This window comes from Rhamphochromis longiceps, linkage group LG15 (assembly GCF_057381845.1).
Source record: "Rhamphochromis longiceps isolate RC_006_pf linkage group LG15, R_longiceps_female_GT1.1, whole genome shotgun sequence".
Classification (NCBI taxonomy): Eukaryota; Metazoa; Chordata; class Actinopteri; order Cichliformes; family Cichlidae; genus Rhamphochromis; species Rhamphochromis longiceps.
In genome coordinates this window covers 11,828,404-11,840,436 of record NC_140571.1, presented here as the reverse complement: position 1 = coordinate 11,840,436, position 12,033 = coordinate 11,828,404, and the positions used below count along the sequence as shown (strand labels likewise).

General features: G+C 39.9%; 1 protein-coding gene across 8 annotated transcripts in view; it reads left to right on the top strand.

The window, feature by feature from the left end:
• Window positions 1–147: 147 nt before the first annotated feature.
• adgb (androglobin) overlaps window positions 148–12,033 on the top strand; it is a 37,381-nt gene continuing 25,495 nt past the window's right edge. For 3 of the 8 annotated variants that reach the window (XM_085382775.1, XM_085382776.1, XM_085382774.1), the window contains exons 1-8: window positions 148–401; window positions 616–775; window positions 952–1,044; window positions 2,117–2,188; window positions 2,432–2,608; window positions 4,050–4,189; window positions 5,683–5,766; window positions 8,186–8,358. In XM_085382775.1, coding sequence (XP_085238901.1) covers window positions 331–401; window positions 616–775; window positions 952–1,044; window positions 2,117–2,188; window positions 2,432–2,608; window positions 4,050–4,189; window positions 5,683–5,766; window positions 8,186–8,358 — 970 coding nt within the window. In that variant the 5' untranslated portion in view covers window positions 148–330. The remainder of the gene's footprint in view (window positions 402–615; window positions 776–951; window positions 1,045–2,116; window positions 2,189–2,431; window positions 2,609–4,049; window positions 4,190–5,682; window positions 5,767–8,185; window positions 8,359–12,033) is intronic. The other 5 variants (XM_085382779.1, XM_085382778.1, XM_085382777.1 and 2 more) reach the window with 5 other exon arrangements.

Below are 12,033 nucleotides of genomic sequence, written 5' to 3'. Positions count from 1 at the left end.
TATGAAACTCTGCGGCATATTCTGTAGTTTTAGGTAGTAATGCTTTTAATTTCATTTTATGTTAAGGAATTCTTCTAATATATCAAATATACACCGCTTTCTTGTGGTAGATGGGAAGATGCTTAAAATTTAAATATGTCCATCCTTCACTATAGCAACAAGAGACGCAACTGTTCAAGGCCTCTCCCTCCCGCGTTACAGCTCGGTTGCGTAGCAACGCATAAACTTTCAAGAGCAGTTTGACAAGGACAGAGAGACGATGATAAACAAAGGCCGCCTCTAGAGGTTCCTTCTCTTACTGTGTGAGTTGCCCGCGTCTTTGCCACAATAATGTCCAAGGCACATCCAAAGAAAAAGGAGTCATCTTCCAGCAAAGTGTCTTTATCCGACCGGCAGACGGAGTGAGTTCAGTGTAATGAAAGGAGAGACATAGTTAGCTTTAGCGTTAGCTACCATTAAGCCACTTAAGAAGAGATGTACTTTAGTATTTACAGTATTTCTTTCGCTGTCTGAGGGTAAAAGGGAACTGGTTGGGTTTATGTAATAAATCGTGGAGCTGGTTAACTGTGTTGTTAAAAACTCGCACAGAACAAATGAAGTATGTCATAATTTCAGAGCAGCGTCTCTAGCAGCCACTTCCTCTGAGAGCCTAGGAGGTGTGGGGAAATACAGGGTCCCCATTTGGCCCGAGTGGAATGATGCAGACGTCAACAGGGAGAAATGGGACTCAAACAGAGGTCCTGAGGATGGCAAGCCAACCAAGAGTCCTAGTGCTGTAAATATGAAGAGGACAATATTTACTTTTTTAAAATAATCAGTTAATTTATCATTACCCAAACTACCCTGTAAAGAATATATGTAATATGTGTAGCTAGGGTTACGTAAATTGTAAAGTTGTGTTAATTTATGGTTTCTGTACTTCACATTCACTTTGTTCCCTTTTGTATGCAGCCATTTTTTGAGGATCCCGAAGGAAAGCTTCTTCTGCCTCCGTGTTTGAAAGTTCACACCTGGAAGCGCCCAGCAGAGTTTATTGTTGACAAGGTAACCTTCATGCTTCTGTTACCTGCCCGCCTCGATTTTGCACTGAAGACTGCTGTTATACAAAAGGGCTTTCCACCTAGACATCGGCAGTTCATTTCATGTTTATATACCTTGCAAGGTTAACAATGATATACAGGGTCCAGAATATGCGTGCAATAGGTTTACACATGAAATTTTAAGACAATTCCTACTTCCTTTAGCCTTTTCGGCCATTTGTCATTATTGGATACTTTCTAGACTACAGGATAGATCTACTAATAAAAAAGGCAGGCTAAACCTGTTTTAACTTTCTGTGTTTCTTTGCCACACAGTGTGAAATATAGTTATGGAAACATGCTCTCTAGTCACCTCCAATGAAGTTTTAATTGCATCACTCCACTTTTCTGTTACCCCCTTCTTAGTGCAGTATTGAGCAATTACTGCAGGCTTCCTGTTTTTTGTATTAGTCCTTGCCAGGTCACATGCTGCCTTTTCACTCAAGATGTCAAAATCATTTAATTAATTTCATAAAAGAGGAGCAGAGCCGAATCACAAAAGCCATCAGCCATGCAGATGGAGGCAGCAGCTCTTCTACAGCATTCTGTCTTCAGTCTGTTTCCACAGAAAGTATTACTAGATTAGCAACGTTGTTTTTGGATATGGTTTAAATTTGGTTCTTGCTTAGAGTTGCTTGCAATTGTACAAAACGTTTTTTTTTTAATCTTGCAGCCTGCCTCATAGTCAGCTGACCCATTTATCCATATTTAATTAGTAATATGGTAGAAGCTATGAACTTGGTTGTCAAATATTCAGTGCAGACACAGTTCTGGGAGTGTCATAGTAAGGTTACACCAGTTTAGGCCCTGGGTTGAGCTGACTGTGTAGGTCCCTCATTCTTGTGTACTTTAAATTGGTGACCTTTGACAGCAGTATTGTAATGCTGATATGTTATTATAATGAATGCTATGCACACATGCTACTATACACTTTATACTGACTGCAGCTTTTTCTGTGAGTTTTCTGTGACGATTCTCAAGCGAATAAATGTCTTTTATAATTTACCTACAGTGAAAACTCTTTTGCTTTATTTCAGACTCCCACTGTCGTTGACAATCAAATGACATTTGACCTAGTCTCCCCTAATTGTCATCTGCTTTGTAGTGAGGTTAGTATTCAATATTTGTTTTCTACTTTACACTGACTTGTTGTTAGCTGTCATCCATCAGTGCTCAGATAGTCTAATTCCAATGTCAGCAGAGTGATGTCTGACTGACAGAAACAAATTATATGGGGGAAAATGTAATGCCCTTTGTGAATTAAAAATCAGATGATTGAGGGTTTCGCTAACGGATGCAGACCGATTTTCCTCTCTCTTCTCCATCCTGTCTCTGCTCCATGCTCCATGAAGCTGATGAGGTGGATTGTCAGCGAGATCCACATTCTTTGGATGCAGTTTAACTGCCCATCTACAGAGCACGAGGGATGGAGACCTTGGGGGCACATCTACTCTATGTGTAAGGTGGTGAATGGTCATGTGCCACTTTTCAACAGCTATGGCAAATACATCATCAGACTTTACTGGATGGTAAGGATCCAGACAGAATGCAAACACATACTCAGACATGAGTATGGTTCGGAAGAAGCCCTTTTTACTAGTGAGAATTGCTTTGGTTTGACGTTTATGCAGAACTAGAAAATTCTCTTATCGCTGCTTAGGAAGTCGCAGCTTTACAGCAACTGTTTATTAATGAATCTTTTAAAAATAGGCATAGCTGGATTGCAAAACATTGTCATACATTCTTCAACAGACTGCAGGATGTAGCACATGAGTAGGGAGTGGTAGCGGACTGATGGGGGATGTAGGGGGGGAAGGGATGAGAAAGCCTTATCCTCTCAGAGCTCAAATCAATCAGTCTCGCTGCTGTGCCAAAAGTGGTTGGGCTTCATACATTGCCTGATGAATAGATAAGGCTTAACAGGAGTCAGCTGCTTCTCACAGAGCAAAGCTCAAGTTTTATAACTACACTTAGTAAAACCCTGAGAGCAGGCACAGCCTATGAGGATGATAGCGTCGTTCAGTTTGATTATGTGTAAGTGTAAAGACTTCACAGGTTTAAAAACATCGCACAGGAACACAGTCTGAGGGCTTGCATTAGAATCTCTGTATGGCAGACCTTGCATCTTTGTGTCTTTTCAGAGGGAGAGACAATTTGGGTCAACAAGAGAGTGAAAAAGACAGAGTGATATTGTTCTGTGACTGTGACACTGTGACTCTTGCCTTGACAAACAAGACTGACATGGTTGTAGGCAGCCGTCCCCGTGCCAACCTTAGCACGCTAGCAGATGGTTGTTGAGATGGCATTAAGCACCCAGCCCCCATCACCCTCTTCCCATTTCCTTCTCTGTTTTTCCTTAAAGGCTGCTCCTTTTCTCTCAGTCACTTGATTCTTTGTGGTTCCGTGCCTATATTTTTCCGTATGGATCCTGTCAACACTGTGTTCCCATTCCTGCTTTTCTTGATCTGTCCTATAATTTCCCCAATTGCACTGTATTTTCATCCACCGGTCCTTATCTGGGCAGTGGTTTGACGAGAAAAGGGTAGAGCAAGTGAGAAATGGAATATTCGTTCGACCTCTGTGTGGGTTTGCATTACTTGGGTACACTGTTCTGATAGATAAGGAGAACTGCGGATGTGATTATTACCTGCTTTGCTGCGTTTCCTTAAGCAGCGTGAAACTCCCTCAGATGGCCTCCAGATAGACCACAACACAGATAATGGCTTAAGACACAAGCATAATCATGGCAAATGCTAAGGAGAAATGTGGGACAGCAATACCAAAAGGCTGTCCTATCCTGAAGATGCAACCCCAGTTCCAAAAAAGTTGGAACTCCAAACTCCAAAATAATCTGCCAGATAATCATCTAAACAACACAAATCAATTGTTTAGCCCTCTTTTTTGTGGAGCACTCATTTTTTTTACGTCGTTTTATTTTTCACTGTCTTTTCTTTCCTTCCTTTTTTTCAGGGTTGTTGGAGGAAGATATTAGTGGATGATTTTATGCCATTTGATGAGGACAATAACCTGCTTCTCCCTGCCTCTACCTGTCAGTCAGAGTTATGGCCAATGCTGCTGGCTAAAGCTCTAATTAAAGTGGCAAACACAAAGTGAGTTAACATATGTTCAGACAGAAACTTTATAAGTATTTTAGCACTACCCCAAGGAGCTGGGGAAATAATTTATAATCCTAATGTAATGCTGCTTTAGAACAGACCTCGAGTTTTTTGTAAGTAGCAGCGAATAAGGCCACAGTAAAAATACATCACACAGTATGCACCCCAAGACTGTACACTAAACCTAATTTCAGCAGGGTTACTGTACAGTGTTAAATTTTAATTTATTTCAATAAATATATATGGGGATAAACTATATATGCGTGAAAAACGGAGCAAGTCATTAAATCTGCTCACTTTGTTTTTTGTTATTTCCTCCCCGTCTAAGTGCATTGTAGATGTTTTCATGTTTCCAATTTTCACCGTGAAACTTAGTTTCAGGACGTTAATCTCTAAGCTGGCAAACATATGTGTGTTGCCCACATTTGTTGAAAAAATTTGAAGCTTACACACATGCACAAGAACCCCTGCGGAGTGCCATTTGCTGACTTGGCTGTACCTTCCCAGGACTTATCCTGTGTATTTGCCATGGGTGTAATTTGACAGTGTAATTTGGTGGCAGATAGACAATGTTCATGCCTCTGATGGGGCTGTTCTGTTGTCGCTTGAAGGTTGAGACATAGATGTTTCAGCTAGGGCAGAAAATAAAGAGTCTTCCTCATAATAATAATAATAATTTATAAGACATACGTTTTAATATAATAAATGTCTAATTTACCTGTTCAGGTGTTCGCTACTGCTTTTCAGAAAAACTTTTTGTCATTTTTTTGTGAAAGCTGAATATGAGGTCTCGTTCACTTTGGTGCTGAGCAGGATTTTTGGCAGGATTAAAGACTATGGCATTACCATGTAAGTTTTATGAATTTCACTTACTCAAACATAGCATGAACGTGGACTGGACTCCCAAAAGGACCAATTAAAGCAAGGGCAGCTGTCTCTTTCAAGCGAAAATTGTGTGAGAAGGATACCTAATATAGACATTCTTGCACACACACTCCTCAGAATTATTTGAGCAGTTACAAGGTTTACCAACTAATGCAAATTCAACAATGCTGAATGTAGCCTGAACCTAAATTTTTGGTGTTCTTGATATGTATTAAAAAAAAAACTATACTATAAAAATGCCCAAGTCAGGATAATGTGACTCTTAGAATACTACTAGGTATCAATGACCTTTGTTGTCCTATTAGCTGTAATTCAAAAGCATGACCGGAAATTAATGACACAATCTAAACACACAGTTCTTTACTATGTTTGAAAACAGAAAGACACATTCAATATTTCTTCTCAGTTAACAGCATTCTCATGATTTAACCACCCTGTCACCAATCACATTAAACACTTATTTCCCGCGTTGAAACAGTCACCTCACATGATCTGTTTGAGAACAGTGCCAGTGCTAAAAACGGTAGTTTGAGTGCTGTATCTGGTATGTTGCATATTTTGAACAAAAGAAAAAAAAAAGTTCTTATGTGTTTGTTTCTCAGTTTGTCAGATGTCTGCGGGGGGATGGACCAGTTCACTTTTATCCACACCCTCACCAGCTGGATTCCAGAAACTCGTCCTATAAAGTAAGGACTTTAATGGTTGACCATACTTTTTGATCTATTGTATGATATGTGCTTTGTATGTTCTATGTCACTTTCTGTTCAATAAATTATACACTGACGGGATGCTTCATTAGTACACCTGTTCAACTGCTCATTAACACAGGTATGTCAGCCAATCACATGGCAGCCACTCATTGCATTTAAGGATGTCAATATGGTCATGATGACCTGATTTAGCTCAAAATGAGCATCAGAATGAGGAAGAAAGGTTATTTAAATGACTTTGAACGTGGTGTATTTGTTGGTGCCAAATGAGCTGGTCTAAGTATTTCAAAAACTGCTGATCTACTGGAATTTTCCCACACAACCATGTGCTCCAAAAAAGAGAAACTATCCAGTGTGGAGGATATTGTCTTGGCAAACTTTAAGCCCCCTAGACATTCAAGCACAACAGCCACCTGAGTATTGCTGTTGACTACATCGATGACTTTATGTAATGTGCCATGACTCAAACCTCGCATCATCTCAAACTGGTTTTGTGAACATGACAGTTAGTTCACTTCACTCAAATGGCCTCCACAGTCACCAGATGTCAATAGATCCAATAGAGCACCTTTGGGAGTGTGGTGGAACTGGAGATTCAGATCATGGATGAGCAGCCAGTAAATCTGTAGCAACTGTGTGATGCTGTGATGTAAATACCAAAATCTCAGAGGAATGTTTGAAGGCAATCGGGGAATCCAGTACTGGCAAAGTGTACTAATAAGGTATCCAGTGGATATACATGGAATATATGTTCCGTTTACTGTGTGTCTTTGTTAACAGGGCTGATATTTTTAATTTTTTTATATAGTTTAAGGTCTGTGGCAAAAATAATGCAGAAAATTGCATCTGTCCTCAGAGATGGAAGGAGATATGTTGTATACTGGAGGGAGAGTAATATCAGTGTAGAACTGCAGCTCATCAGTGATAGAGCTTTAATGGGGCAACAGTATTTGTTGGTGGACCCAGGGAGTGTTATTCTCTGTAGCTCAGCAGGTTAGCTGTTGTTAGTGGGTCGCCTGGGGAATCTTATCAGCACGTGCAATAAATGAGCATGACATTTGTTTGTGTTTCAGACTGATTAATGAAACATGAAGTTGTAGTTACTTATGCACTTGCCCACACAGAATACGCAGGATCTAATATACCTCAGTTACTGCAAGGTAGAAGTTCTGACAATATAAACATAGTAAATAAATATATCATTATGTTAAATATTATGTGACACTGTAAAGTACCCTTAGGATGCTTCTTTCTTTTGCTTGTAATATTCAATTAGACTGCTAAACACAAAGACGGTCAAAAACGCTAAAATAAATAACACATTTACATCCTCTCTGCCTGTACTAATAACAAGTAACTGTATATTAGTGCAGCTAATACTGCCACTTAGCAATATTAGCTCAAGTTGTTTTTATTCATGCACTGCAGCCCTAACCTTTCTAGACATTACCATACTGAGTTATGCATGAGAACTTCAGAATCGTTCGGACCGGACATTAAAGGACTTGGCTTTTCCTTTAAGCTCCACAGTACAAAGTCGATGTAATGTCCGATTGAGCTCATGCAAGAATAGAGAAATTGATTGCATGGAGAAGTCAAATGAAATGAGTTGGTGACACATGTTCATCTCCTGGATGCTCTGTCCAGTCATCACCTGTTTCCAAACCTTTGAAAGTGCAGACTGGTGAAGCTGGTATACCTGAACGACACTACAGACTTTTATTTTTGCTCATTCATTTCTTTGTGAGATGTTCAGGGGGTTTCTTGCATGTACTGGCTGTAGTATCAAGTCCACCTCCCCCACCCGTCCACCTCCACCCCCGAATCAGTGAAAAAGTCAATAATTTCCTTTGGATGCATGCTTGCTTTTTCACATGACTGTGTATACAACAGCCTTTTGTATTGCAAACAAAGGGACAGTATAGGAAGAGGAACTGAAATTGCAGTTGTCACAAAGACACTAAGCAAAAGTGTACTTCATTTGACATCAGACACACTTAAAGTTGGAATGAGTTACAAATAAAAAGGGTTTAACTCACAACTACTAGGGTTAAGCCTTGTTTCACTTTTCTGAGCTGAGCAGTTTCAGACCTGCTTTCCATTCATTCAGGCCTGCTTTCAGAACAAAATGACTGGGTGTGCATCAGAAATTAGTGAAAATGATCTATACCTATAGACCTTACAAAGGATAACCTTGGAAAAACACGGGAGCATGGTATAATGGTTGTCAAACAACATCTTTATTGATATATACTCTGGTGTCAAAACTCATCATCAAGGGTACTGGTGACATTGTGAAATGTTTTCTATTTGGGGCAGATAGTTAACAAGTGATTACAGTGAAACTAATATAACCTGCTGTAGCCTGATAATGTTGTCTTTATCTCTCTTTCAGGTCAGTGTACTTGAGAGAAATTTGGGATTTCTTACAACACTCCATTCCTACATTTAAACACCTGGATGACAGTTTGCCAGTGACGAAGCCTGAGCCCACAGATGCAGCTCAAGTGAAGGATTCCACCCTAAGTAGCAGCAAGAATCAGCTACTGGAGTCAGAGCAATGTAAAGGTAGATATTGTGCCTCAGTTAGACACAACAAGTAAGACACAAAGTCACAAAGAGGCAAATAATTATGCAATTATACATACTTGCAAACTTTTGTCTCAATTACACACTCTGCTTGCACATTTAATTGAGTGAGTAAGTCAATGCAGTCAGCCATTACTGTCATAATTTGTATGCACAGAATTGCTTTGCTGCTCAGTTAATTAATTTATCAGCAGAAGGTTTTAGAATCATTTCTGTGTCCTGTGTCTTTGTAACTGTGCTGTATTAATGGATTTATATGTCATGTCTACATTTCCTTTGGTGAATTAACAGCTATATGCAATATATATTTCCTTTCCCAAGGCACACCAGAAGCCAGTCTGTTTCTCACCACAATGACATAAAAAGGACAAAACTGAATTACGTGAAACTTGGTAGAGAGGTAGAGGAAGGTCTGCTTAATTTAAATACGGAGGTCCTGCTTAAAAGTTCACAAGTATAGAGTTAATGCTTATAGAGCTAAAGAAATCCAACTTGTAGCAATCACAGTTTTGGTCTAGGGATTTACTTTAGGACAGGACAGGCTTAAGACCTAAAGTCACTACTTTGCTGTACTTCAAAATGCCAAACTTTCTGAACTCCGTTGTCAGCCCTGGGGCCTCTTTCATGTTACATCAAGAATAACTTCCTGTCTTTTGTGAGGTCTGCCGCCCATATATTATGGAGTGCAGAGGGTTAATGTGTGTATGGTGGACCATGAATAAACCAGCAGAGGGAGCTTTAGAAGGGTAAATTATTTGGTGCTCCCGCAGGGCAGGAGAGCTTCCCCGGTCAACTGTGGGAAGATAAAAGTGAAACGTCCTCACAAATGTATTTGTTGCTTGGAGTTGTTTCAGGCCATAGCAGAAATACAATGCTTTTTAAGGCTGTACAGTTCATTTAAATCCTTTGCTCAAAATGCTAATTGCGTGGATAAATTAGCTAAGGTCTTGGTGTTGCATATTAAAGGTGAAGGGGCAAAACAGGTAATTATGAGGTAATTATGTGGAAGAAAAGCTTCCTCTTGTATTAAAACCTGCATATGTAATATTCAGAGTATTGAATTCAGAAATCCTTTTGTGATGTTTTGCTATTTTCAACTTCTATATAAATTAAAATCTATCTTTGTTTTGCTCTCACATTCACCCACCTGCTCTTTCTGACAGTAGACTGTTCCCTGTGCTCTGCTACAGTCTCACTTGTTTGGAATAACTCAAGTGTTGCATATTAACATAATGTAATGTCATGCATGTGAAGGTGGTATTACTTCACAAAACATTTTCTGCTTGAGGGAAATCTGCTGCATTGTCCTTTTCTACGTATGCAAACACTAAAAGACCCTACACGTTTCTTCTATTTCGCTGTTTTGGTGCTTACTGTGAAATTCCAGTGAAATGCAGAAATTAGTAGTCAATGTGACAACAACTTCTCTTTTCAATTTTTAATGTGTAGCCTTTATATTAGCCTGGCGGTGTTCCCATCACTCTTCACCATGGTCGGCCAAATTGATTTTCCATGTCTCCTGGCCCATGTGCTCTTATATGATATACTTTTAAGATGCACTAAAGGGGGAAGAACTCCCTAAAGAACCTAAATATAGCCTCATTGTTTATACCCGTGGAGGACAATAGTGTTTTTTAATGTAATCTTTCTAGTCTGGGAAAATAGGGGTAAATGTAATAAAAGGATAGAGTGCAAATAGAAATACACAATGTATCGCCAACTGCTGCACCTCTAAGAAAAAACAAACATACAGCACGTGGAACACAAAAATTAGAAAATACACAGATATATAGGTCAACAATCTTCTTATAGTGTGAATGTGAGAGAGAGAGGGTGGGAGTATCTGTGTCTTTGTCTCAGATGTACTTGATAGTGAAGGTGTAAAGCCGCAATAACGCCCCCAGGAGCCAGAGGCAGACTGGCTTGATACCAGGACAACCGTGCAATCCACAGCTCCCAAGAGTACCGTAGACTTAAGGTCACACTTCTCTGCGACATCCCCGGAGGAAGGCCACACGACCAAAGGGTGAGAGGACCAGAGGCAACGGGAAGTTGACCCTGCTAGAGGCGGGCCACCCTTGCACGAGTTGAGATCCAGGTCCCAAGGAGGAGGTCCAAGCCAGGAAGTCGGCCAACGACCACACCAGAACATCCAGCCATGCACCGTGGAACCAACAAACAGAGAAGCCTCCAGTGGGGAGCGTTGACCATGTCCCACAGGGGCAAAGGCTCAGCGAGCTCCAGCCATGCACACACACACTCATACAGGCCGTTCGCTCACTCACTCTCACCTAGCAGTAGGTTTAAAAAATTATTTTCCGATTCAAATCGATTTTAGCTTGAATAACGTGATATTGATTAATTAAATCCTGAATCGATTTTTAAATATAAATGTATTTTGCCAGAAACGCCAGAATCTCAGGTTAAAGCTCACAAAACTATTTGAGAGCAGGTAAACACATTCGGCACAAAGATGTAAACACGGATCGTGCACCCAACAGCACATAAACAGACACGCCATCGGGTGGTGAAAGCTGACATCTCAGAGATTCTGATGCCGACAGGTTTCGTCACTCTCTGACCAAAATTCACGTCACCAGCAGCAAAAGAAGATCAAAGCTACACTTCACATTTAATAAACATTGTCATTAATTCCCTCTTGCTTTTGCTGTTTAAACACACGATAAAATCACACTTCCTGCACAGCTCTTTCTCTCTCTCATTGTACTGAATAGAATAGTTTGCCATCTCAAATCTCTGTTTTCTTCATTATTCACTTGCTTATTAAACATCAGTCTAGTGTTGTGTACAGTGCTATCGGCCTGTTGTTTTTTTTTCTTTTTCCAACAAGAAAGCCTAATTTTGACTGTTTAATACCAAAGAAATTTAAACTTTGTAAAATCATGGCAAATTGCAAAACGCTTGGCTGTGTCTCTAATAAAACCTCTGTAACTTCGCTCTGCTTCACTTCAGCAGCATCAGGTAATGTTCATATGTTGATTCATGGTTTTCTTCTGTTTTTGATGCACTGCAGAATATTTTTAAGGGGGTTATCTGCTATAAAAAGCCAGACCAGGGAAATTTCCTTCATGTTTTTCTGTGTTTTATCCTCAGTTACTTTGACACAAAGGCATCTGCTGTGATGAAGTCTCACACGTGTCAGCTTTGTTTTTATACATAGATATAAAAATATGGATATGTACTGATAAATGATCAGAATTATAATATTTCTAACAGTCTGAATCAAAATTGAATCGAATCGGGACCTTGTGAATCGGAATCGAATCAATTATAGAAATCAGTGACGATAACCAGCCCTACACTCACCGACCCACTAATGACACATAGACATAAAGACACATGTACACATATTGACCCCCTCCCCTTAGAGGTGTTGGCGAGAAGGTGCTGCCGCGAACCAGCAGCAAACTGGGACAAAGCCAAAGCGTACCACAAACTGCCTGTACGACCCCCATTCCAGGCAGGGGGTGTGAAACAGGTTGTAGGAAGCTATTTTGTGTATGGTATTTTTTGTCAGCTCTGCTTTCTCTTTTGTTGGATTTAATTTAATTGTTGTGTGGCGCTTTCACTATATTGATGTTACTATTTAGAATCAATCACATTTAGTCTAAAATTAGTTGTATATTAACACTT